The following is a 25,635-nucleotide window of genomic DNA, read 5'->3' on the forward strand; positions in this document are numbered from 1 at the left end:
ATATTGGACGTAAAGATGCTTCAATAAAATACAGTTTGTAAATGGATTTCAGATGCTTTTAAAACAATCAAAACACAACATTACATTTCCAAAGTTTAAATAAAAAATACATTCCGGCCTGAATTCCTTTTTTGAACACATGCTTTTTAAGTAAATTCTGCAGAAATTGTAGTCAAAATATATATTCCACTTTACATCGTCTTCCAGTGCAGGAAGGATTGTGCCAAAATCTGGTAAGACATTTCCGAACAACAATAAAAACAGCGTCTTATCAGGCTTTCTTTGCTGTTCAGTTTGTAGAAATGCTATGGAAAAAGTGAGATGATGATTAAAAGATAATCTCTTGATAGCAGTCACCAGATGCCCTTGTTCTTGTTTTATGTTAATATGTACTTTCTTTTTAAAAAGAATATATTGACCAAATTTAAGTTGTTTTGTATACCTTTCAGACTTCTGTGTTGCTTGAGTTTATTTTTAATGTGGGTATTGGACTTGGTTGAACTTTATTATGGCCGGATACTAATCTGCACTCTCTGTAAGATCTTTGACTATCATGTGCATCTGAGCTGGCTGCGTTTCATCTTCAAACGACGTGTAAAATACAATAAAAATGTTTTCTAAAATGTACTTGGTCATGTGATTTATGAGCTTGTTCCGAAGCATGACTGCAGATGAGAGAAGCGGAGCTGATCCTTCAGCTCACTGAGCTCTTTGAGGAGTGATTCCTTCTGCAGGTGGAACTGCAAACCAAGTCATGAGAAACGGTTTTTGTTATACTGTATGGGTGTTACTTTTTGTGAATTAAAAAGAGATATGACTTTCATAAAACATGTGATGGATATTTTTGTGAAATAAAAATACATGGTGACAATGGCCTAGGTTTGTTTGTGTAATAACTTAACAAAAGTAACTAATCTATTTAAAAATATCTCCCTTGAAAAAAAAATTAAATGGTGCAGGAAGGACATATTTTCCTGACTCAGGGAGAAATCTAAAAGCTTTTTGTGTGCTGAGTTTTATTGTGCTAGTTTTAATTTGAATATTTATTTTTGAAGCAATATTGATAACTACCAATAAAATCAAAACAGTCCTAGCCCTACTTCTGAATTTAAAAATAAAAACACACTCACCCGTGTTGCATACTTATAAAACTGCTCTGCCTCCTCTTGTCTGCCAGACTGAAAATATAAAGTTAATTCCATGGTTAGTTCAGGTCCCTGCAGCATGCCTTGAAAAATGCAGTTGCAGGTATTAAAATGTGAGTGTGTGCTGAACTGTGTCCCCCGTCACAGCCTGAAGGGAAATAGGTCACACACTGTAGATGTATCCTTTGTTGGACCTTAAGCTGAACCCATTCTCAAATGAAATCCAGCCTCACTGAACAATATGATAATGTCATGTGTGATTTGTGAGCAAAGCATCATGCTAAGGCTAAAGGATTCAAAAGGTGTGCCCCCCATTTGTTTGAGTTGAGGGTATATTTCTTGGTGTCATGCATTGTATGTAGGAATGTAGACATAAAGGGAGGCAGAGCTTGAAATGGTACGGGGCCAGTGAGTGTCCCCATCACTCACCTTGAGGCAGATCAGAGACAGGTAAGCCCACACATCTGCGTTCTGAGTGTTCAGATGGTTGGCCTCGGTCAACGCTTCCTCAGCTACACACAGCTCCTCCAGCTGCACACACAAACACAACTAAGGATAACTTCCTCACAAAGTAAAAAAAAAACAGAGCATTCTTGTTAACATGAACTAACTATATAGTCCAGTGGAATAACATCAAATCTTCACAGTAGAATTAGGACAGAACTTAAACCCCTCTGTGAGGATTTTTCACAAGTATTGCTGACGTTAACAGCCTTTAACATTGTGAAGTCACAAGATACAAGTAAAATTGACTTCCTTTTTTAACTTTTAAAAAACTGAATTCAATGTGCATTTAATATACTTTCAGGTTTCTAGTCATTGGTCTGGAGGTAGAGTTTTACCCGGTAACAGGCGATGCCCAGGTTCAGCCAGGTCAGGCAGGACGGAGACTGCTCGCAGGCCTGCAGGTAGACCACTTTGGCTTGCTCAAACTAAACATAGAAAACACAACAAAAAATAAAATATGTATTTACACTGTATTTGTTGTACTTAAACGTAATGATAATAATTGTTTTGTCTGCCTGGTATCTACAGCGCAATGATGTTATTACACATAGTTAATCACATTTAGGTATAGCAATAGAACATCAGCCCTATCATAACTTGTACACAAAAAGCCAATTGTTTCATGGCTTTTTCACCAATTTAGCTATCTATTTAATTATTACATTACATTACATTGCATTTAGCTGACGCTTTTATCCAAAGCGACTTACAATAAGTACATTCGACCAGGAAGACACAACCTTGAAGAAAACAGAATCATATAAGTATATCAGGTTTTATAGAGCCAAGCATTTAAAGTGCTACTCAACTGGCTATAGATAAGCCAGTCCTTTATTAGTATATAAGTGCTCTGTTAGCAGTTCTTTGTTAGTAATTCTATCGCTCGAGGTGGAGTCGTAAGAGATGAGTTTTCAGTCTGTGCCGGAAGGTGTGTAAGCTTTCTGCTGTCCTGATGTCAATGGGGAGCTCATTCCACCATTTTGGTGCCAGGATAGCAAACCCACGTGTTTTTGCTGATGGGAACTTGGGTCCCCCTCGCAGCGAGGGCGCAGCGAGTCGTTTGGCTGATGCAGAGCGTAGTGCACGCGCTGGGGTGTACAATTTAACCATGTCCTGGATGTAGGAAGGGCCAGATCCATTCGCAGCATGGTATGCAAGTACCAGTGTCTTGAAGTGGATTCTAGCAGTTACTGGAAGCCAGTGAAGGGAGCGGAGGAGCGGAGTGGTGTGGGAAAATGTAGGAAGGTTGAAGACCAGACGAGCCGCTGCATTCTGGATGAGCTGCAGAGGTCGGATGGCACATGCAGGTAGACCAGCCAGGAGGGAGTTGCAGTAGTCTAGGCGTGAGGTGACGAGAGCCTGGACCAGAACCTGCGTGGCTTTCTGGGTCAGCTGGGGACGTATCCTCCTGATGTTGTAAAGCGTGTATCTGCAGCAACGGGTTGTAGCAGCGATGTTTGCAGTGAAGAACAGGTTGTTATCTAGGGTCACACCCAGATTCCTTGCAGTCTGAGTCGGGGAAACAACAGAGGTGCCGATGTTGATTGTCAGGTCAAGAGTGGGACAATATTTTCCCGGAAGGAAAAGCAGTTCAGTCTTGTCAAGGTTGAGCTTGAGGTGATGAGCAGACATCCACTGAGAGATGTCAGCTGGACAAGCAGAGATGCGTGTGACGACCTGGGTCTCTGAGCGGGGAAAGGACAGAATTAATTGGGTGTCGTCAGCGTAGCAGTGGTATGAAAAACCATGCGGGCCAATGACTGATCCGAGCGAGTTTGTGTACAGGGAGAAGAGGAGGGGACCAAGAACAGAGCCCTGAGGGACCCCTGTAGTACTGCAGATCATTACAGATTTCGGAGTTCCTAATTTTTCCTGATGAAGTTTGTGGTATTTTCTTTCAAAACCAGGCTGATTCATAAACAGAGTAAACTGCCTGACTGATCAGAGAGCAGATCCAAAGAATTTATTTGTGGAGTTTGTTTCCTTATTTGCAGATCATTTTTATGTTATAAATCTGTTTTTGTATTTTCTTTACATTAACAGAGTACACATTAACACAGAGCATATTTATCTGTTCACACACATATATATAGACAAATCTTCCATAAGAGCTCATGGTTGTGGCCCCAAAAACACTGCTCCGGAAGGTTGGAGATCTCCTCCTCACCATCGATGGCTGCTCCATCCACCCTTCCCCTGAGGTTCGCAGCCTGGGCGTCACTCTGGACTCTAGCCTCACCTTCAACTCCCACATCAGGTCTACTGTCAAAACTGCGTTCTTCCACTTTCGAAACATCTCCAGACTCCGGCCCTCTCTCCCCGACCCCGTTGCAGAAACATTCATTCATACATTCATCTCCTCACGCCTGGACTACTGCAATGGAGTCCTGTTCGGGGTCACCAGCAAAGCCCTGGACAGGCTCCAGTACGTCCAGAACTCTGCAGCCAGGCTCCTCACCCACACTAAGCCCTGGCAACACGTTACCCCCACCCTCATCCACCTTCACTGGCTCCCGGTCAAGTCACGCATCCAGTACAAACTCCTCCTGCTAACTTACAAATCTCTCCACTCCCTAGCCCCTGCTTACATCTCTGACCTCCTTCAGCCCTACGCTACACCCCCCTTCTCGTCAACTGCGGTCCTCCGACAACGGGCTGCTCTCCATCCAGCGCTCCAAGCTAAAAACCTTTGGCAACAGGGCTTTCAGTGTCGCAGCTCCCACCCTCTGGAATGCTCTCCCCTCTGCTATCAGGAATGCCGACTCTCTGCTAAAATGCAGTACCCAGCAACCGGTCATTTATTTGTTCTAACCTGTGTATCCTTGTGACTATTATTATTTTTGTTGTTTTGTTTCCCATTGTAAAGGCGCTATAACAATTATTATTATTATTATTATTTAGTATCTGACCTTTCTCTGTTGGAGGTAGATGGAGCCCAGCTGGAGGAGGACCAGGTGGGGGTCTGAAGGCTGCTGCAGGAAGTTCAGGCTCCGCTCATAGCTCTCCTGGGCATCACTGACCTCTCCCCGCAGATGGAGACAGTGACCATTCAGCGCCCACGCATCCACATCCTGTTCACCATGTATATGTATCATAAAATGGAAAAAAGTGCAAGTATGTCAAAATAGCACCTAAGTACAATAGTTGAGTAGATGTTCTCTGTTACTTTCCACCACTGTGCAGTAAACACATTTTATCATATTACAATATATTTTTTTCTGGCTACAAACAAAAAGGACATGGTTGAGGAAGTGTATAATTCCAAACTTAACAGAACAGTACAGAGGCAGTAAACCATCCGGTCCATGTCACATTATCCACGTGGTGTTGCAGTAAATAGTTAGAGTTCAGTACCTGCTCTCTGTGGATCAGCACCTCCTGCAGGCTGGCTGCAGCACTGCAGTAGTCTCCTCTGAGCATCTGCAGCCGGGCCAGATGGAGAAGATAGGAGCCGCTGCGACCCCCATGTGAGCACAGCAGCTGCAGGGACAGAGCCTGCTCCGCCATCTGACCGCAGGAACACAGTGACAACTATAAGCAACTACAACTTTTTGTTTTCTTTAAAACTGTTCATTTGAGCAAGCCAATGAAAGACGACAGGAATGTGTAGTCTAAGAAAAAACTTGCAGATTATGATTGTTATATTGTCTTATTCTCATAATTAGTTTTGACTTCCAAAAGTCTTTCAAACAGCTTTCAACAGGTAACTCTGATTTTCCAGATATTAGAGCACCAATTGTGGTCATAAATCCCTTTTGCAGCATAACACACTTAACTTGGGGACACACAATTTATTTACAGCAGTACTGCACACTGTTGTTGTTGTTGTTGTTGTTGTTGTTGCTGTTTAAACCACCAGCTGCTCAGTGTTTGTACCTGCAGGGCAGAGTGCTGCAGCAGGAACTGAACTGTCTCTGTGTAAATGGAGGAGGAGAGTTTAGCTGAAGCTGATCTGGAGCTGACACTCTGTACTGCAGGCTCTCCCTGCCCCTCTGGGCCCTGCTCTCCAGCCTCGGGGTCTGAAAGGAAATGAGGGTAACATTGTCAGGTAACATTAGCTGCCATTATCTTAAGGCTGAATGAGCGTATATCAAAGTTACAGAAGATGAGACAAGTCCTATTTCTAAGTGAATGTGGCCAACAGAGTGTGTGTTTTACTTATATTGTGTATCTTATCATGTTAACATTTTCTTTTCTTAGTCACTGCTGGCACACAAATAATACCAGAGTCCCATAGCATTTCTGCTTTTCTCTCCAAGAACAGCATTTACTCGTGTGACGAGAGAAAATGACATTACACTCTTCTGTTGCCTCTGACCTTTCTTAACAGCAGGAGCCGGACATGCAGGCGGGGCCACGTCCTCCTCCTCTCGCTGGTCATTCTCCTTCTTGTTTTTCTCCTCCTTGTCTTGTTCCTCCTCCTCACTCTGTGTTTGCTCCTTTGCTTCTTTTGCCCTCAGCTGCTTTCTGGCCTCCACAAAAGCCCTCTCTGCCAGGATGGATTCGTTCTGGCTCTCATGAATCAACCCTGGAAAATATTCCCAGTAAACATGAAATGGGGCAGTACAATTCCCAGAGACCTTAAACACTCACAGCCGGGTCATTTAGGGTCAGAGGATATGAATGTTTTTCAACCAAAGTTATTAATTGTTGATAATTCTCTACATTTCATACATAGGCATTTTTGATATGTTGTGGAGTCTTATTATTTTTATTTTTTATTTTACAAAAAGCCTCTGAAACTCTGTTTTATTTTCACCAACACTACTGCACTGAAACAGACCAATACATTTGAAAAAAGACGATTTCCTCAGATATTTATTTTTTTGTCATTGGTTTTTAAACTCCCAAGGAAGTGCAGCGTTTGTACCATAGGGTTTGTACTCATTGCTGTTTTGAGATTAAGAATGGGGGGGTAATAATATTCATACATAATATCATTTAAAGAGAATCCATCATACTGGGAATATACAAAACTGACATGCTGATAACAAAGATACTTTGTGTATAGACTTTATAAAATGTGTCAGAAGTGATATTGTGTACGGTATGTGTTCACAGGGTAAGGCAAGGCAAGTTTATTTATATAGCACTTTTCAGCACAAGGCAATTCAAAGTCTTTACACAAATTAAACACATTAAGAGCATTAAACACATTAGGGTAAACAGCAGTGAGAAACAGACTATAATCTCACCCAGCAGCGTCCATGCCACCACACTGTGTGGGTCTAAGCTGGCAGCTCTCTCCAGGAAGATCTGAGCCTCCTCGTGATGCTCAGACATCGCTGCCAAGACCCCACACATCATCAGGCTGGGGAAACGCACACAGGCTTTCAGTGTTAACACCTTTTTTTATCCACATCACACTGTTCAAACATAACCATTGAGTCACCTTCAGTAGACGTAAGCAAATATTTCACATATCCAGTTATAAACAGTAGCTGCATGGTGGAGGACGACGGTGAAGTGGGAGTGGTGTCCGGTTACAGATTTGAAATCGACACATGACGATTTTATTCCCAATAATAGAAAAATAATTATGATAAAAATAATACACTTAAGATTTTAGTATTGAGCTCATGGCTCCTCTTAATATGTAATTGTTCATTCTTATAAAGCAGAAATCATTTGTTCACCTTCTCTTGTAAATAATAATTCACTTTTTCTACAGATATTTTTTGTTGAGGGTTTCTCACCTTGGTTGGTGCGCCTGCTGGATGGCAACAGCGTCATGGTAACACTCTCTAGCCTTCATGTAGTCTCCAGTCCTCATGTAGAGGCTTCCCCACTCAAATGTGTGGGATGGCTCACCGGGATGCCTCACCACCAGCTAGAGGAAAATAAGAGTGAATACATGCATTTTGATTTTATACCTTTATGCCTTTATATATACAGTCTATGCTGAACACCCTGCTCTGTTTCGTTTTTATACATCTTGTCATGAGTATAGTATAGTATACAGTTGTAAAAAAAAAAGTTTTAAGGAAGTTCTTTTCCTAATTTACTGTAAATTAAGTGCTTAAGTATCATGAGTATGCTCTGGTACCTCTTGGTAGTACTGAACAGCATGCTGATAATCCCCAATTAGCTGAGCCTCTCTGGAAAAATGTCTGAGCTGAGAAGAACTCAACTGCATCTCATCCGGGGAGTCATCATTGATGTCATCGGAATAAATCTGGAGAGAAGGAGAAGAGAAAATAAATATATAATGTAGAGTTCATAAACACATATACTATAGTATTTATATACTATATGTGTGTGTGTGTGTGTGTGTGTGTGTGTGTGTGTGTGTGTGTGTGTGTGTGTGTGTGTGTGTGTGTGTGTGTGTGTGTGTGTGTGTGTGTGTGTGTGTGTGTGTGTGTGTGTTACCTTGTTGATAGCTGTGTGCATCTCGTCCACCAGGTACACGTAGAGCTTGCTGACAAAAGCCTTCAGCTCCTGAGGGTCAGTGAATGGTTCTGTCCTCTGCATTTTGTCTCGTACAATCCTCACCACTGCATGCTACACACACACACACGCACGCACGCACGCACGCACGCACACACACACACACACACACACACACACACACACACACACACACACCACAAGTGTCAAAACCTAAGGGGCTACGGATCCAGAAAACAATTTTCCTCCACCAGGGATGTGTGCAGTTGTTCTGACCTTCAACTGTTCCTTCAAAGCGAAGTATCTCCCAGAGACATTGAGCGACCCCATCAGCTGAACCATCATCTGCTCCCGGCTGCTGCCTTCAGGCGCCTTGCATCTCGATCCGAACAATTCCTCATGTTGATCAGAAACATGGGTCACCACGCTGCCTACCTGCCTGTGAAAGTCCAGCACTGCCTGAAAGAGCACAGAATCATGAAGAGAGTTCAGCAAGTAAACTGATCTCCACTTCTGTGTGTTTTTACTTGTGTCTGTGTGTGCATGTATACAAGCTGTAAACCCAATAAATGCTTTACTCTCTCTGCTCTGCTATGACCCGGTGGAAGTGGAGATCTGGGTGGAATCAACGCTTTCACCCTGCAGGAAATAGAGACACATCTCAGAATTCGTGTTCAACATAAAGTCAAAGTCAACTTTATTGACAATCTTCCAGTTTGTGTGTACAGACAGAGAGATTGAAATACCGCTTCCCACAATCACGAATATAAAAACAAATGTGTATAAAAATTTAAAAAATATGTGTGCAAATATGTATATATATATATATATATATACACAGTCAAAGACACAATTCTTACATGTGGACACATTAAGACCTAAATAAAAACACAACAATCAATATGTAAATAACAGTGACTTCAATATTATGAGAATGTACATTAGTGCAAGATTGTCCCAAGGGGCAACAGCCAAATGTAATAAATAGACCATAGAGCGCCATCGGATGGAATTCTGTCATATTAGAAATGTTGCCTTTAAACGAGTAGAAGACACGTTTACATGTCAAATAAATGTCTCAGTAACCAGGGGACCCTTATTCTTACATTACATGTTACTTGTTCGACACTTTTACTCAAAGCGACTGACTCAATACTGTGGGCAATCCCCTCAGGAGCAATTTTGGTGGTGAAGTGTCTTGCCCAAGGACACGCCCAGATGCTGGGATACAGTGGGTATCAAGGTGAAATTGAACCGGTGCTTCTCTGATCTGAAGATGAGCGCACTTACCCACCAAGCCACACTCTCCCTATTATTTAAGACCTTACCTTCTAGAGAGCTCCTCCGAAGATGTTTTGGGTACCAGCGGTTTCTCCAAGGCTATATCAATGATAATATAGGTTCTGGCCTCCAAATACATCTGTCACAAACAATTCAACTGGATAAAGATGCGGGAGATTACAGTATTAAGCATTCATGTTAGGAGTTTGTATTGCTGCTGCTCTAACTGGATCTAAAACAACAACGGCAGTTTGAAAAAAATGGTGCTTTCTGTATAATACAGTACAGAGTTGTGATGCTGTTAGTTGAAGCTTACATTTCTCTCCATATTGACGTGGGGTTCAGTTTCAGCCAAAGTGTCGGCCACGCCGTCGGCTGCAGACGTCCTGCTCTGATTACCAGGTTGCTGACATAATAAAAACAGGCTACATTAGGGCCCAACCTTCACAAACATCACCTGGACGTAAAGTTTGAAAAGTTACATTTTGGTGATAACTAAATGCTGAAATCCTGTTACAAAAAATGACTTTTCTTGCTCTACATGTCCTATATATGATTATCTTAATTAAAGTTTTATATCAAATGTTATCTCTCCTGACCATCACAACCTTGCTGACCTTTTTGGCCGGCTCCTTGGAATCCTTCGCTCCCCTCCCATCAGAGTTCCTGCCTGCTTTGGCCTTGTGGGAGCCTGCAGCGGAGGCAGCACGAGCTTGGCGCTGATTGGCTGCAGCCTTGGCCTGCTCCTTTAACACACTGACACTCCGCTTGGCCTTTAAGATCAATGACAAACTCACTTTAATAGAGAAACAACAGTACATTCCACCATGGTACCAAGGTTATTTACTACACCTTATACATTAAAGTATTTTGTGACTATTTGAGTGACCTTTTTCAGCAAATCAGCCTCGAAGAAGGGAAGTATGCTGTATGCTCCCCGGATGCGGCTGACTCCAGGATACAGCAGCCGTCCCATGTCTACATACGCAATTCCATGGAAGGGGATCTCTTGGGCCTCCTCTGCTAGCTAAATGAACACACACACACACACACACACACACACACACACACACACACACACACACACACACACACACACACACACACACACACACACACACACACACACAGACAGACACACACACACACACACACACACACACACACACACACACACAGACACACACACACACACACACCACACACACACACACACACACACACACACAGGCTGGACAGTTGACACATGATCAATACAGTAGAGACAGAGAGGGGAGACATTTCTGAAGTGAACCTTTGATATCACAGCCATCTCACCGTCTTGTTCTCTGCTGCCTTTGTCATGGGAGCCAAAGACCTCGTAATCTCCAGCGGCCACAGTCTGCTCTCAGTGATCTTCTGCCGCAGCCTGAACATCGATACACATACTTTTCAGATCTTTTTCTACCTCTATCCTTCTCTGTATTTTCAGGGACAGGTTGTCTGAAAGGCTATAAGACTGTTGAAGTCCAACTACTCACATATTGTATTTTTACAACACATTTATATATCATTATAGTTCACAGTATTTATTCAAATGTACAGTGTTTAATTTGAACTCTGCTTCATCTTATTCTATTTTATATGTATACATGTGTCTTAATCTGCAACTTACTTGCACCATTATGTCTATTACACTATTTGATTTCACTTTTTTTAAACTGTTAAGTATATTGTATGTTGCTTTGTTGGAGATTTAGGTTTTTCATTTTCAGATCAGACAACTTCCAGGACTTCCAGAATACCTTTCCCCTTGGCATAGATTGTCCAACTAATAATTAACTTTTCTTCTCCAGTATAATCTCTTTATGGTTATTGCCAACAGGTAGCATTATGATCAGAATGGAGCAGTGAGTTGTGTGTTTGGCTGACCTGGTAGTTCCTCCTGCATCCAGGAAGCAGCACATCTCAGTGTCCCAGCTCACCCTGCTCTTAGTGGACTCGGACTCATCACGAAACTCCCGGTCCTGTAGGAACATTCAGAACAGAAGTGTGACTGACCCTGTAACTGAGCCTGCTTCCATGCTCAATTATCTAGTTTGAGATGTTTCAATCTATAGTAATACAAACGCTACCCTATGTCTAATTTACTTTTTATATTTTAGTATTCTTAATACACTTCTAATATCAGTAGTCACTAGCCAAGCCTGTGTGCCTTATTATTCTCTTTTACTTCAAAGTCTGGTTGTATCTAAAAAATGAATAATATGAAATCCCTCACTTTCATGCATTTCCATGTTTTGAAAGTTACATTAATGTGCCATTCTGCTAAATCAATGTGCATTGCAGCTAACACAATCGGCAACACAACTAACTTTGTGGTTACCTCTACGCCAGTCAGCTGGCCGTCCTCCTGTTCGAAGTGCTCTTCCTTGGAAAAGACAGCAGGCAGGAAGTGATTCCCCGGGACCAGCAGCGCTAGATGGGGCCTTTTCTTCTGTCGGCCCGTTTCCTCCCTCTGTCCCCCTGCCTTCAGCTGCCCCTCACAGAACACCAGCACCTGATCTTTCTGGCAGTCAGAGAAACCATAGAGTCGTTATATTAAAATGTGTCGCCCCCCTTGAATAGTTCAGATTTGATCTTGGTCTGAACTGGGCAGCATGGGTTTCATTTTGGTCGAACACTGCTAGTACCATTGTGCACCATGACACTCTCATAGATAAGATATTCCTACCTTTTTTTTTCTAGGACAGCTACACTTAAAAGTTACAGACTGAATATTATACAAAGGTAATTGGTTCTGGTCATTAAAATAGCTTAAAGGAGTTACATGAGGATCAAAGAGTAACACCTGTGCAGTCAGCGGGACCTCCATGGCAGCAGTGTATGTGCAGGGAGGGGGGTTGGGGCCAGACTGCAACGTCCACGGCTCAGGGATGGAGAAGGCTGTCTCCATGATTACCCTCAGCAGGTTGGAGCCTGAGAGTTCAGTCTCAGACAGCAATGGATCCGTCACACTGACACACACATCCAAGGTCGGTTGCTAAAAAAGGTGAAATTATGAGGCACATTTTTTTAATATATTGTTTCATCACATTGTCTGAAAATAGCATTTTTCGAATTAAAGATCTGACATACTGTGGACTAAGATTAGGGCTTTGGCAGGGCAACTTTTCTGTTCATCATTGATACCCAGAAGACTTCATGCAAATCGAATTCCCAGCCATTCTGTTGCGTAAGTACAGTAAGTGGTCTAATTACCATTTCATCTTGAATCAATGTGGTTTTCATCGTGTGCAGGCTTTCTTTTAGGTATAACTATTGGTACTTGTTATTATGTTTATAAAGTGCATCCTTATAGGCCAAATGTCCACATGGTGGAGGTACCTGCACTGCAGCCCACTAAAACCAAGTGTGATCAGAGACTGTGGCATGGGAATGTTATGAGAGCTATTCAATATGACAGATCAAAAATGTCCCTTGATTAGATATTCACCCTGTAGCTGTCCTAGCTCTAGTGAGTTGATGGGATTACCTGACTCCTCCACTTTGGGATGACTTGGTTGGCCAACTGCTTGTGTCTGGCCCTACATGCTGCCTCCACATTCAGGCTGCTCTGTGATCGTAGAACATTCACTGATTAACACATCTGGAAGAAACAACTACCGTCTATTTAACGTCTCATCCATTCATTCTCCAGACTAACTCAACAAAAGTTTGGTGATAATGTAAAATCGTTTATCACCATATATTAACATTTACCGTAATACAAAAATGCATACAATTATAATTGTTGTGGCTTTTGCTTTTATTAGTACACCTAGAGATTGACAACAAGGCAGAGAACAAGCAGAAAAAGGGCAGCATGTCTGATCCCAACACTTTCCTGGAAACTTAAAAGAGAAAGTAATGATAGGAAAGATAACTAAATGTTATCGTCTGTTTATGGCTAATACACTCATCTAAATATCAGCAGTATTAGAGGAATGGCTACAGAAACTCAGTAGGTATAACAATAAGTCTACAGATTGATCTCTATTGTCTCTTAGTCAAACCAGAAATGATACTTGTAACCCCTCAGATGGCAGGACAATTAAGAGCAATATTCTTTCATTTGTGGAAATGTCTGGCAATTAGAATAGTCAGTTTATTGCACGAATGACAACATAATGGCTGATGTGTAGTCGCCAACATGCATTTTTGCCATTGGTACCCTATTTTGGTAACTTTATTAAAGAATCATTGCATTTAGGATTGATAATTAATATGGACCATGACAGGCCCCAATTGATGTAATACTGCAAGGTTAATATTTTACTTCCATTGTACTTAGTGGTAACATTTTCCAAAACAAATGTGCAATCAATTAATACCCCCCCAAAAAATGTACGCATTGTAAGTTTGAGTCTCTAACTGAGGCCCCTGTGCAGTTTTCATTTAGTCTGGTTGCAAATATAGCCTTGAATACATATATAGTCAACATTTATTTTAGCTAAAATACTTAACTCATATTAAGTTCGACAAAATTAAAGACAGAACCTAGAAAAAAAAGAAATGTGCCCTTATATGAAGTGCATAAGAGAATGTCACATCTCTGATATTTAAAGAAGCAATGACCCTGTCTGACAATAGATGAATGATATCATTAAAAAGTGATTAACCAATGGACCTTTGAGCCAATGTCCTGGGAAGAAGCTTTGGCTGAGGGGCTGTACACTGGATTCAGTGGAACTGTGGACGAAAAGCTGCACTGACCTGAAGACAGAAGAGAACACCATGATCCAGCAGTGAGTGTTGCCCTGTACAGAATGCCCTATGAAGTAAGTTGCTGTTTCCTTTTTTGTGTACCGTGTAGCAGCGGCAGCAGGTCCACCACAGCTTGGCCCAGCACGGCTGTTTTCGCATCAGCTTTCTTCTCCTCGGGCAGGACCTCTCTCACTGTCACTGACCACAACAACACCATTAAACAGAGCTGTGAGAACTGATACAGGTGTGGAAACTTCAGGAATATCTCTGTGCTACTTCAACAGTAAGCACACTACCACCAGTGTTATGGCAATGACAGTTTAATCTTTCAGTTAAGCAGCTTGTCAGTCTTTACTCCATTTTTTGGCAGGGATTCATTGGGAATGAGCATGCTATGTCAAGGCAGGATATCTGCACAGAATAATTCATGGATGGTTGACAAAACGACCAATAATGCTGTCATGAATATCACCATCAACTGACACCAAAAATGCAGAAGAACTCAAATCTGGTGATTTCAGATGTCGAACATGAACTTTAACAGTTTAGCCAGTAAGTTAAACATTAGCCCAAGAAGATTAACTTGAAGTTGGTTTATTTTGCATGTTGGTCATAAGGGAGCTATGTAAGTTTCATCTTTAGTGTTGGTACAAATATTAACAAACTAAACTGCATTAAATCACCAGTTTGTGCAGTAAAATGTATTTGAATCTAGGTCACAATCCTCAGTTTTGTAAATATATTACAAATAATCAACATTTTATTTTACAAAATGTCAGCTGCACATGTTTAAGGACAGAAATGTGAGACCTTTTCTGTGGTAAAATAATAATTCATCACCTTTGTAAAAGCAGCCTAAATCTGACATTATCAGCTAAGCTAACTTTGGCTTTTAAGAAGACGCTGGAGATTAAAACAACAAGAGTTAACAAAAGTTGAAAGAAGCGAAGGTGTGCGACCAGATGTTTAGATATTTCAGTGTATCAGATATCAAGAGACAGAACAACACTTTTAAACTCAACTTACATATGATGGGTTTATGGGCGAGGTCACTGAGAGCCTGAGTGTTATTGCTGCAGGTAAAGCTGCAGGTAAAGTCATAATCAACACGCTGCTCCACCGGGTCGACCTGCTTCCTGTCTGACTCTCCCAGCACATTTCCATCCACCTGAACCTGCAGAAAACTCTGGAAGCCGTCTGTCTTTTTTCCTTGCTGAAAAGAGAAGACAGGATAAGTCACACTTATAACTGTAAATACGCTGATGATATGGCTCATGTCAGCCTTCTAAAGGAAGGGGAAAGTCTGTAAAATAATTGAGTAACATCTTCCAGAACAGGTGTCAGTAAAATACTAAATGTTTTGAACTTAATTTAAGATTATATACAGATTGTTTAAAAAAAAATGCTATGCAATGGATAAATGTTGCTTCTCATAACTTGAAACAGAGTCTAACGTCAAAATTAAGTGTTTCTAAAATGTGGCATTTGCCATGTTTACCAAGTGAATTTTGTGAGTAAATTCCTCCATTAGTGAATGTAATGCAATATGTATTATACAAACTGAACCAAGAGATAAAGGTAACTCTTGTTCAATATTTGAGCAATATAACATTACACGCCTTGCTTCCAAACTAAGGTGATAACAATCAGTAAGACGGGGTTAACTTTCAGTTTTTGGGTTTAGTAAACCATAGCTGAAATAAAAGGTTAAATGCACATTTATAAACTCAGTTGGCTAAGCACATTTCTGTCGTTGTAGCCGTTTGTAAGTTAGCTAACGTGACGTGAGTAAGTTTACGTTAACAAACATGTGTGAGGTGCTTTACTTTTTTATATGTTTAGTTAATTGGAAAGAGCTTACCAGGTTATTTCCACGGATGACAGTTATTTTTATATTTGTACAGCCCGTTTCTGCAGTATCTCCTGTCGTCTCCATTGTGTAGACTAATGATAGATACTTTAGCTCCTGTTCTGATCCTTGGTTGATCTTTTCCTTGGATACACAGAATTCCGTTTCCTGGCAACTGCGCTACACATGGTGGTGCATTAAGGTGGAGCATTGAAATATCGGACGTCGGAAAACACTTCTTAAATAAAGGTGACAAATCTCAAGCACGCTGTTTCACTTACAGTGGTGAATGTGTATAATATTTGTACATATTGCAGTGCGTTTCAACTTGGCCTACAATACATTTATTTCCGTTAGGTACACACTGCGGTCAAGCCAGCCTCCACTTGGGAAAACACAGTCAAGCCAGCCCGCACGTGATATTGGGGTGCGCGAATATTAGAAGCATTACGGTAAAATCCCAGCGCTTACTCGGTCAATAACAAAAGCACCTATAAAACAAACCAAACATATTAAATTAAGAAATATGTACTATATAATGTGATCAATAATTATTTAAAACAAACTACGTATAACTACCACGAGTAAATGTAAAATGTAAGGAGTTTCAAAATAAAAGTCCTTTGAAATCTCATATTGAAATCTCATATATGAGCTATCAGCCTTGTGTTTAGATAAGAATAAAACAAAATCTCTCCCTGATCCAAGACTCATCTCACTGCAGGGTGATAGAAGGACACCCCATCTACTCACCCAGAAAAAATCAGGACATTCTGATGTGGAGTTTCAAAATAAAAGACCTTTGAAATCCCATATATGAGCTATCAGCCCTGTGTTTAGATAAGAATAAAACGAAATCTCTCCCTGATGCAAGACTCATCTCACTGCAGGGTGATAGAAGGACACCCCCATCTACTCACCCAGAAAAAATCAGGACATTCTGATGTGGAGTTTCAAAATAAAAGACCTTTGAAATCCCATATATGAGCTATCAGCCCTGTGTTTAGATAAGAATAAAACAAGATCTCTCCCTGATGCAAGACTCATCTCACTGCAGGGTGATAGAAGGACAGCCCATCTACTCACCCAGAAGAAATCAGGACATTCTGATGTGGAGTTTCAAAATAAAAGACCTTTGAAATCCCATATATGAGCTATCAGCCCTGTGTTTAGATAAGAATAAAACGAATTCTCTCCCTGATGCAAGACTCATCTCACTGCAGGGTTATAGAAGGACATCCCATCTACTCACCCAGAAAAAATCAGGACATTCTGATGTGGAGTTTCAAAATAAAAGACCTTTGAAATCCCATATATGAGCTATCAGCCCTGTGTTTAGATAAGACTAAAACGAAATCTCTCCCTGGTGCAAGACTCATCTCACTCCACATCAGAATGTCCTGATCTTTTCTGGGTGAGTAGATGGGGTGTCCTTCTATCACCCTGCAGTGAGATGAGTCTTGCATCAGGGAGAGAATTCGTTTTATTCTTATCTAAACACAGGGCTGATAGCTCATATATGGGATTTCAAAGGTCTTTTATTTTGAAACTCCACATCAGAATGTCCTGATTTTTTCTGGGTGAGTAGATGGGGTGTCCTTCTATCACCCTGCAGTGAGATGAGTCTTGGATCAGGGAGAGATTTCGTTGTATTCTTATCTAAACACAGGGCTGATAGCTCATATATGAGATTTCAATATGAGATTTCAATCAATCAATCAATCAATGTTTATTTATATAGCCCAATATCACAAATGTTACATTTGTCTCAGTGGTCTTCACAGTGTGTACAGAATATCAGTATGACAATACGACACCCTCTGTCCTTAGACCCTCACATCGTACAAGGAAAAACTTCCAAAGAAAACCCAGTTTAAAGGGAAAAATGAGAGAAACCTCAGGGAGAGCAACAGAGGAGGGATCCCTCTCCCAGGACGGACAGACGTGCAATAGATGCCGTGTGTAAATTGAAAAGATAATACATTTGCAACATAGGTAGTCCAAATGTTTGGAAATGCATGTGTGTATATAATAGGAAGATGAATCCACGAGGATATCCATCCAGAACCTATGATCCAGGACCACAGCCACGACTCAAGATCCAGCGCTCGCGATCCAGGACACAGGACCGCAGGATCATCCATGACTCCGGATCCCAGCGTATATAGACACCAAAAAGAAAGACATTTGGGGAAGCTGGGTTAATCGGAACATGAGTGTACACGGGTATAGACAGAGAGAAGGAAGAAGTAAGATGTCCCCCGACAAACTAAGCCTATTTCAAAGGACTTTTATTTTGAAACTCCTTACATTTTACATTTACTCGTGGTAGTTATACGTAGTTTGTTTTAAATAATTATTGATCACATTATATAGTACATATTTCTTAATTTAATATGTTTGGTTTGTTTTTATAGGTGCTTTTGTTATTGACCGAGTAAGCGCTGGCTTGGGGGCTGGCTGGCTTGACTGTGTTTTCCCAAGTGGAGGCTGGCTTGACCGCAGTAGGTACACGGACTCTTTTGGAACACTTTTGTCAAAACAAAACAATAAAACCAAATGTATTCTTCAGATATTTATTTTTGTAGTGTAGATATGTATCCTATATATGCACAGTGTATTTGTTGTACTCATATGTAATGCCTGATAACCTAATTCTAACTATTTTGGAGCAATAAACATACGTATTAATCTAAATAACTGATTTGTTTTAACCGTTGTCCCCAGCAGGCCTCCGACACAGAGGGGGCACTGCAGCTCAGAGTGAGCGCTCCTTATCCGCCGTTACATTTGTAGGCACAGCTAACTACTTCCGGAAGTGTATTATCAATGATTTTGCCACTTGTCTGAGATTAAAACACTTCTCTTGTGTTTGTCTTTTGTTGTTGTCAAAAATGTCGTACAACTACGTGGTAACAGCCCAGAAACCTACGGCGGTGAACGCCTGCGTCACAGGTAAGTCTCCGCGGGTTGTTGTTTTTCTCAGGGCTGCATGAACATTCGCCACCTGCGTGCTAGCTGAGCTCCCGCGCTGCAAATACAGCGATCCAGACGGGCCTGTAGCAGCAGATAGCTGGTGTTTTGCTAAGTCAAATGTTTACTTGCTTGTCTAGGCATACTTTTATGCATGCAAGTCATGACACATACTGCTTTATGTGTTTATATAACCTATGTTCTAGCGCACACATGGCCCGGTTCAACATGTCGTTGGTTCTTGGTTTGGATCCGACGTTAGCTGTTGTTGTGTCGCGTTTGGTTTCCCCAGATCATAATGCGTCTTCCTCTGCTGACCCACATTATCATACATAAGCACAGTTATTGATCTGTGCGAGAAACATGCAGGCAGAAGGTGTTTAGCTGCCTGCTCGTCTGACAAATAGTTTCTCCTGTTATTAGAAAGCTGGCGTCGTCGTTAGATCTAACGTACATGGGCCATTACATATACGATAAGATACTGATGCTGAACATGACATTTGAGGTTGTAGTATTAATTGAATCACCTCACATGTATCCTATGAATTATATCATGCTAAAGCAATCCTTGTCCCATTTACGTTAACAAATGTGAGCTTGTTGTGGCATACATTTTAGATTTGGACATGTACACATGGCATGCCTCTCTAAACTCCAGTGTCTAACGTGAACTTTTTCTTTCTTTTTTTCTTTTAACAAGATTTTCTCTAATTATAATGTAATGGGCTTCTTACGAGGTGCATTCTCAATTTATTCCCATATCTCTGTATACAAATGCATCTCTGCAAGCCTGCATCATACTGTAATGATGTTGATCTACATCTAAAATCTTCAGAGATGGACAGATACTATCTGCAACTTTTACTTTATTCAATGTTGAAATAAATCCTTTATTTTAGTTATTAACTGCACAGTCAAAAGATCTTGAGGAAATAATATATGCCTGTCAATCATCTAAGCCGGATGTCTTAAATCTTATTTTGAGGTAAATTGCACATTCTGTCGATCATTGCACTCGTTTAAAACACTATGTCCGTACTTATTTTATTTTATTGGTGGGCAAATGTTTTAGTTCATGGCCTCTCTCTCTGTGACCACATAGTGGTTTTGTTCAACTTTGTAATCTCTATGTTTTGTGTTGTTATTGTAGTAGTCTTTGCTGTTAGTTGTGACTTGATTTAGTTTGTTTTGTTAGATTTTGTTACTGTCTTGCTGTTTGTACTTTGTTAGTACCCCCTTGAAAACGAGATATTTCATCTCAAGGGGTAAATACATGTCAGTTAAAATATTTAAACAAATGTTTGGGTTTTGACAAATTACTATACATTTAATAAATCACTACAATTGACCACGTTATTTATCAATGTACAAGTTGTTTTAGTAATAACTGTGGTTTAAGTGTTTTATTCTTATCTGATTGTTGTTGCTGAGTGAAATGAGCCTGGTTTTAGTTTCTCAGTTTTGAACATTCTTTGCTTTTGTCTGCTTAACAATATTATAGTATTATAGAATGATATAGTATGCAATACCTTTTTGTTTTTGTAACCAAAAACATTATGTTAAACATCAGGTAAATCCATAGTAAGTGCTGACCTTTTCCTCTATGACTCCTACCAAGACAACCGTGTAATTCACTTATTATAATTAAATATTGTTTTGCCTATAGGTCACTTCACCTCTGCGGATGACCTCAATCTGCTCATAGCTAAAAACACACGGTTGGAGATCTATGTGGTCACAGCAGAGGGGCTGCGGCCCGTCAAGGAGGTGGGCATGTATGGGAAGATTGCTGTCATGGAGCTCTTCCGGCCAAAGGTGAGTGTTGTGTGGTTTGTAGTAATGTGTACACGTTTATGAAAAGTAAATAGGTGGTGGGCTCTTGGAATAACTCAAGAACTACATGTATTTGTTTTGTTTCACCATGGACGAGTTTCTTGGCTAATTATTTAACAAACCTTGTTATTTGAGAAGGAATGCATATATTCTTCCCGTTAAACAAAGGAAAAAGTCTTAAATGTATCTCTGGTTTACCTTTAACATGTTATGAAATCAAACGCTTTTATTTATTGCAGGGAATTTCCTATCAAATATATAGTTATGTTGTACCTCAAAGATGTCTGTTATGTGGAAACCTTAAAGGTCCCATGTTATGCTTTTCCGGTTATTACCTGTCCCCTTGTGTGTTATGTAGCTTTGTATGCATGTAAACGGTCTGCAGAGTCACAAACCCTCAAAGTACACCCTGTAGCGAGTAAAACTCTAACACAGAAAATACCTGTCGATGCTGCCCCAGAACGCCTCGTTGGAGATTTCTCTTTTTCCATTGTTTTCTTCCTGGGTACAGTGACGTGCCCATACCCAAATGGACCAATCCGCGGAGCCGTTACGTTAAGTCTGTGGATTGGTCAAAATGGACCAGTCCGCGGACTTCCTCACACACACACACACTCAATCTTTTCCCCCGCTGCAGCTCGGCGAGGCTGTGAGTCAGTGTGTGAGCACACACACAAACTCCCAGCCAGGCTGCGGGTGTGTGTGTTCGGGCTGGTTTCAGGCTGTGTCTCGCTGTCTCGCAGACGGCCACTGGGCTCATAGGGAGGGGGGGGCAGGAGCTCAAACAAGCCATTTAGGACAGAGAGTGAATACACATACTATACAGAGATGCTGTTTGAGAAACCAATGTGATTTTGGAAAATTGCACAATATAAATCTATTCTAGTAGACCTCAACAATGGAATTATGATTAGTAGAAATGGCCATGACATGGGACCTTTAATTAAACACGTTTGAAAAACAAAAACAGACATCCCAAATATTAATGTTATTATAAATGTTGACTTTTAATACCATTATCAGTGTGCGAAAAAGTGCACGTCCCACCGTCCGGGACGTGTTATTTACAATATCGGACAAGTAGATCTCTCAATTGACTTGTCCGGCGGACAAGTGACGTTTATTGACAAATTATTGATACATTCAGTTTACAAAAGGCAGAACTCATTCGAAAATTGTACGTGTCCGCCATTGTTCGTTTAGAAATGTTAGTTTCGGTTCTGCTTGTCGATTCCTAAGGAAATGCATCTCGCCGCTTTCTGTACTGTTAGACGGGGGCGGAGCGGAGCGGGGTGGGAAGTGTAGCGCAGTGGCAGGGTTGGGAAGCAAAACTCGGTTCCGAGTAGGAACAAATAACAATTGTCCGGTACCGGGATTAATAAGAGTTGTGAGGACAGGAGGCGAGGCCGAGCCCCGCGGACTGCAGCTCTCTCTATGCTCCGTATCAGCTGATCGCTGCACGGTGCAGCTCAGCGTCTCTCTCTCTCTCTCTTTCTACACACAGCGGATCCGCTGCCCGTTTAACAGCCTCATCTTTGTCAAACTTTCTTATGTTCTTTCTCTAACACATAATGAAGGTTATTAAGCATTTTAGCTCCTGTGTTGTTAATATTGACCACCATTTCCTTTATGAAGTGAAGCAGCCTCCCTGTCTGTGTCCTCGCGCTGTCCTCACATCCCCGGACCCCCAGACTCGGAGGAGCACAGGGATGTCAGTATTGTTTATGAAGCAGGGTATAGAAAGTACATTATTGAAATGAAAATACTATTTATTTACTTTTACAAACAGTGAGCAGCTGGGCGCCTGCAGCATGTGTATTGCAGGACATGTGTAAGCGTGCAAGCGTCTTTGAGTTGTAGAAAAGCGCTAGGCCTATACTGTAGGCTATAAATATAATGTATTATTATTATTAGGTTATGTCCTATGTGTTGGACATGTGTGGTTGGACTCTGTCTCACAGGCAGGTTGCAGTGTAACATCAGAGGAGACTGGGCCAATTGTACATTCTCAAACTGCACCACTTAGAACTAACTAAACAATGCAGAGATTATTTTTATATAATTGTATTCAATAACCGTAAGAAATTAAACAGTATGAAGTGATTTGTAAATAGAACTACAGATTTGACTTAATGTTTTCATAAATATATTTTTCTCCCAGTTTGTCTTATTTTTACCCTCTCAAAGAACCGGAATCGAGAACCGAAAATAACCGGAATCGAAAAGCAGAACCGGAATCGTTAAAATCCAAATGATACCCAACCCTATGTGTGATGCAGCAAATCTTACCGCTCACTTACGTTAGCGGTGTCGTAAAAACCGTGGGAAAATGTAAAATACGATGACGAAGAAGAAGATTCCAGTGGCCCCCATTTTTGTCCATTCTGGACAAGTGACAAATGTATTCGGACAAGTAAATTGCCAAACTCACTTGTCCATGGACAAGTACTCTCTGATTATCCGAGTTGGACAGTTGCTATGGACTGAAGAGTGGATTCACAGTCTGGTCAAGTCTGTCCAAAGTAATTTGGCTGGTGGAATTAAATTGGAAGCAGGCCTCTCGTGTTTTTTTGATGACTTGGATATTTTTTCCCATTTGTTCAGGGTGAGAGCAAAGACCTGCTGTTCATTCTCACATCCAAGTACAACGCCTGCATCCTGGAATACAAACAGAACGGGGAGAGCATTGACATCATCACTCGCGCCCATGGAAATGTCCAGGTGAGACAGAAACACAAACATTGTTCTTGAAATTCACAGTATTGTAAAGTCTCCTCAATAAACTTGACTTTCAGGAGATTAATTCATTTCATTAGCTTTGTTGATATGAATAACTGTATGGGTTTGAACATTCTCCTATTAACCTTGATTCAATGCACCAGAGTTCATCATTGATACTATCTACAGTAGACCGTCATAAATCAAACTTCAGTTAGAATCTCTGAATTCAGCCACATGTTAATAGAAAATCATGTAATATAAATTGGCATGTTATTATTGCCTTATAGAGTTTTTATAAAGTTATACATTTATAAAATGTATAAAGTCTTTGAATTATTAGGTCTCATTTTAAATATAAAAGCTGATAATGGTGTATGTGCTTTTCAAACAGCTGCTTGGGAACACACAAAATCTGATTTGTATTTGTTTTTGTCAGAAGTCTAGTCTTAAACCTTTTCAAACCAAATGCTCCGTTTCAGGATCGTATCGGTCGTCCGTCAGAAACCGGTATTATTGGAATTGTAGACCCAGAGTGCCGTATGATTGGCCTGCGGCTGTATGACGGGTTGTTCAAGGTGATCCCATTGGACCGGGACAACCGTGAGCTCAAGGCCTTCAACATCAGACTGGAGGAGCTGCAGGTCATCGATGTTCACTTCCTGTACGGCTGCCAGGCCCCCACCGTCTGCTTCATCTACCAGGTACTGGGAAAGGAGTGAAAGTTGGAGTGTGTGTGAGACAGAATAACAAGGGTTCTTGAAAAATTCTTAATTTTAACCTTTATGCTTTCAAGGTTAGGCATGTGTTTTGAAACAGTCATTGAACAAAGCTTGATTCATGGTGTTTCATCTACCCAATTACTCATGTAAACCATTTGTTTTTAATAAACCAACATTTGTCATATTTGGTTGTTATATCCAGAAACGGTACACAGTAGGGTCAGCTAAATGTTAAATAATCATGATCAAAACATACAATCAAAGTTAATATATAAAAGAATTAAAAAGTGACAATTAACATTGACTGCTGTGTTTTAATGTATATATTTTAACCATATACTGTATTATAGAGGCTTTGAGATTTTGGAAACATTTGGTTTATTTACCTTAAAAATTGTTTGTGAGGCCTGTACGACGAAGCCGGATTTTCGCCTAGCGAGCAAACTCCAGGGAAAACTCTGGATTTCCGGTCCTACGACGCTGGTTCACTTTTTAGCAGGCTAGATCTCCATGGTAACTTATGCTGAGCGGCTAACCTGGTCCGGAGCATGTTAGGTTGCAGGCTAAGAGATCAACTCAGTGAAAGCACCACCTGCTGACCAATCAGAGCTCAGTGTGCGGAGTTTAAAGCTATCAAGTCATATTACAGGAGAAAGGAAATATCAACTGACTGTGTGAACATTAATAGAATATCACCTCCCATCTTCAAAGCAATCTGACTAATATAACATTCGCGTTAAGAAAGCTTACTTAAATATCTGCCACAACATAAGTAACCGGATCAAAGTTACATTAGGTACAGTCCGGCACTGTGAGTGCAGACGTCGATGTGTCCCGGCGTGTGGCGCAGTGGATAGAGCGTTGGTGTTCGGATCAAGGGAGCACAGGTTCAAACCCCACTGCAGTCAGCATGTCGTTGTGTCCCTGAGACACTTCACCCCAAATTGCTCCTGTGGGGATTGCCCACAGTATTGAGTATGTAAGTCGCTTTGGATAAAAGTGTCTAGCAAGTAACATGTAATGGAATGTAATTATCATGATTCATATCACATCATAATGTATCGTATATCTCCTTATCTGAGTCAGCTGAGCCGTATCTGGCCGTGCAACACTCACAGTGTCACATACTGAATGCAGAAGTATTATTTTAAGCAACACATTAAGTTGATGAAACACTCGAGTCAAATGTAATGAAAGTCAGATCGTGTTTTAGATGGGGCAGTGATATCATAAACCTGTTAATGTACGCATTCAAACACTTTTTCTTTTACCAGCTGTATTCACCTTGCAGGTGCAGCTATGTGGCTTTGATCCTGGATCAAGTGTTTAAGTCATGGATGTTCAAAGTTTAACTTCTTCATATATCGAATATTATAGTTGACTTTTCATTCAGGAAGTATGACGCTGCGCTGTCAGTACGCTTGTCCATGTCTGTGATTGGTCGAATGCTCCAAATACCACCCCTTTCATGTGAATGCGCACCTAACTAGATAGG

At 40.9% G+C, this 25,635-nt stretch overlaps 2 protein-coding genes across 3 annotated transcripts in view; one reads left to right on the forward strand and one right to left on the reverse strand.

Moving 5' to 3' along the window:
• Positions 1 to 42: 42 nt before the first annotated feature.
• Positions 43 to 16,043, reverse strand: cfap70 (cilia and flagella associated protein 70). 2 transcript variants are annotated; one of them, XM_034102686.1, is made up of 27 exons: positions 15,907 to 16,043; positions 15,072 to 15,258; positions 14,148 to 14,243; positions 13,969 to 14,054; positions 12,835 to 12,915; positions 12,151 to 12,342; positions 11,686 to 11,868; positions 11,232 to 11,326; positions 10,638 to 10,728; positions 10,210 to 10,347; positions 9,938 to 10,093; positions 9,637 to 9,726; positions 9,368 to 9,459; positions 8,618 to 8,678; positions 8,316 to 8,498; positions 8,022 to 8,153; positions 7,699 to 7,827; positions 7,349 to 7,482; positions 6,848 to 6,963; positions 5,971 to 6,180; positions 5,529 to 5,671; positions 5,007 to 5,159; positions 4,562 to 4,723; positions 1,988 to 2,077; positions 1,575 to 1,676; positions 1,131 to 1,178; positions 43 to 740 (listed from the first exon to the last, which is right to left on the reverse strand). In XM_034102686.1, exons 1-27 carry the CDS (start codon positions 15,979 to 15,981, stop codon positions 642 to 644), a joined length of 3,324 nt encoding a protein of 1,107 aa, XP_033958577.1. In that variant the 5' UTR covers positions 15,982 to 16,043; the 3' UTR covers positions 43 to 641. The 2 variants fall into 2 exon arrangements, with proteins under 2 accessions (XP_033958577.1, XP_033958584.1); XM_034102693.1 differs by lacking the exon at positions 12,835 to 12,915.
• A 2,622-nt stretch (positions 16,044 to 18,665) lies between these two features.
• ddb1 (damage-specific DNA binding protein 1) overlaps positions 18,666 to 25,635 on the forward strand; it is a 53,819-nt gene continuing 46,849 nt past the window's right edge. Inside the window, 4 exon segments of the mRNA XM_034106723.2 lie at positions 18,666 to 18,849; positions 20,534 to 20,682; positions 23,305 to 23,421; positions 23,901 to 24,122. Of these exon segments, the coding sequence (XP_033962614.1) occupies positions 18,789 to 18,849; positions 20,534 to 20,682; positions 23,305 to 23,421; positions 23,901 to 24,122 (549 nt within the window). The 5' untranslated portion in view covers positions 18,666 to 18,788.

The sequence above is a fragment of the Pseudochaenichthys georgianus genome, chromosome 3 (genome assembly GCF_902827115.2).
Source record: "Pseudochaenichthys georgianus chromosome 3, fPseGeo1.2, whole genome shotgun sequence".
NCBI lineage: Eukaryota > Metazoa > Chordata > Actinopteri > Perciformes > Channichthyidae > Pseudochaenichthys > Pseudochaenichthys georgianus.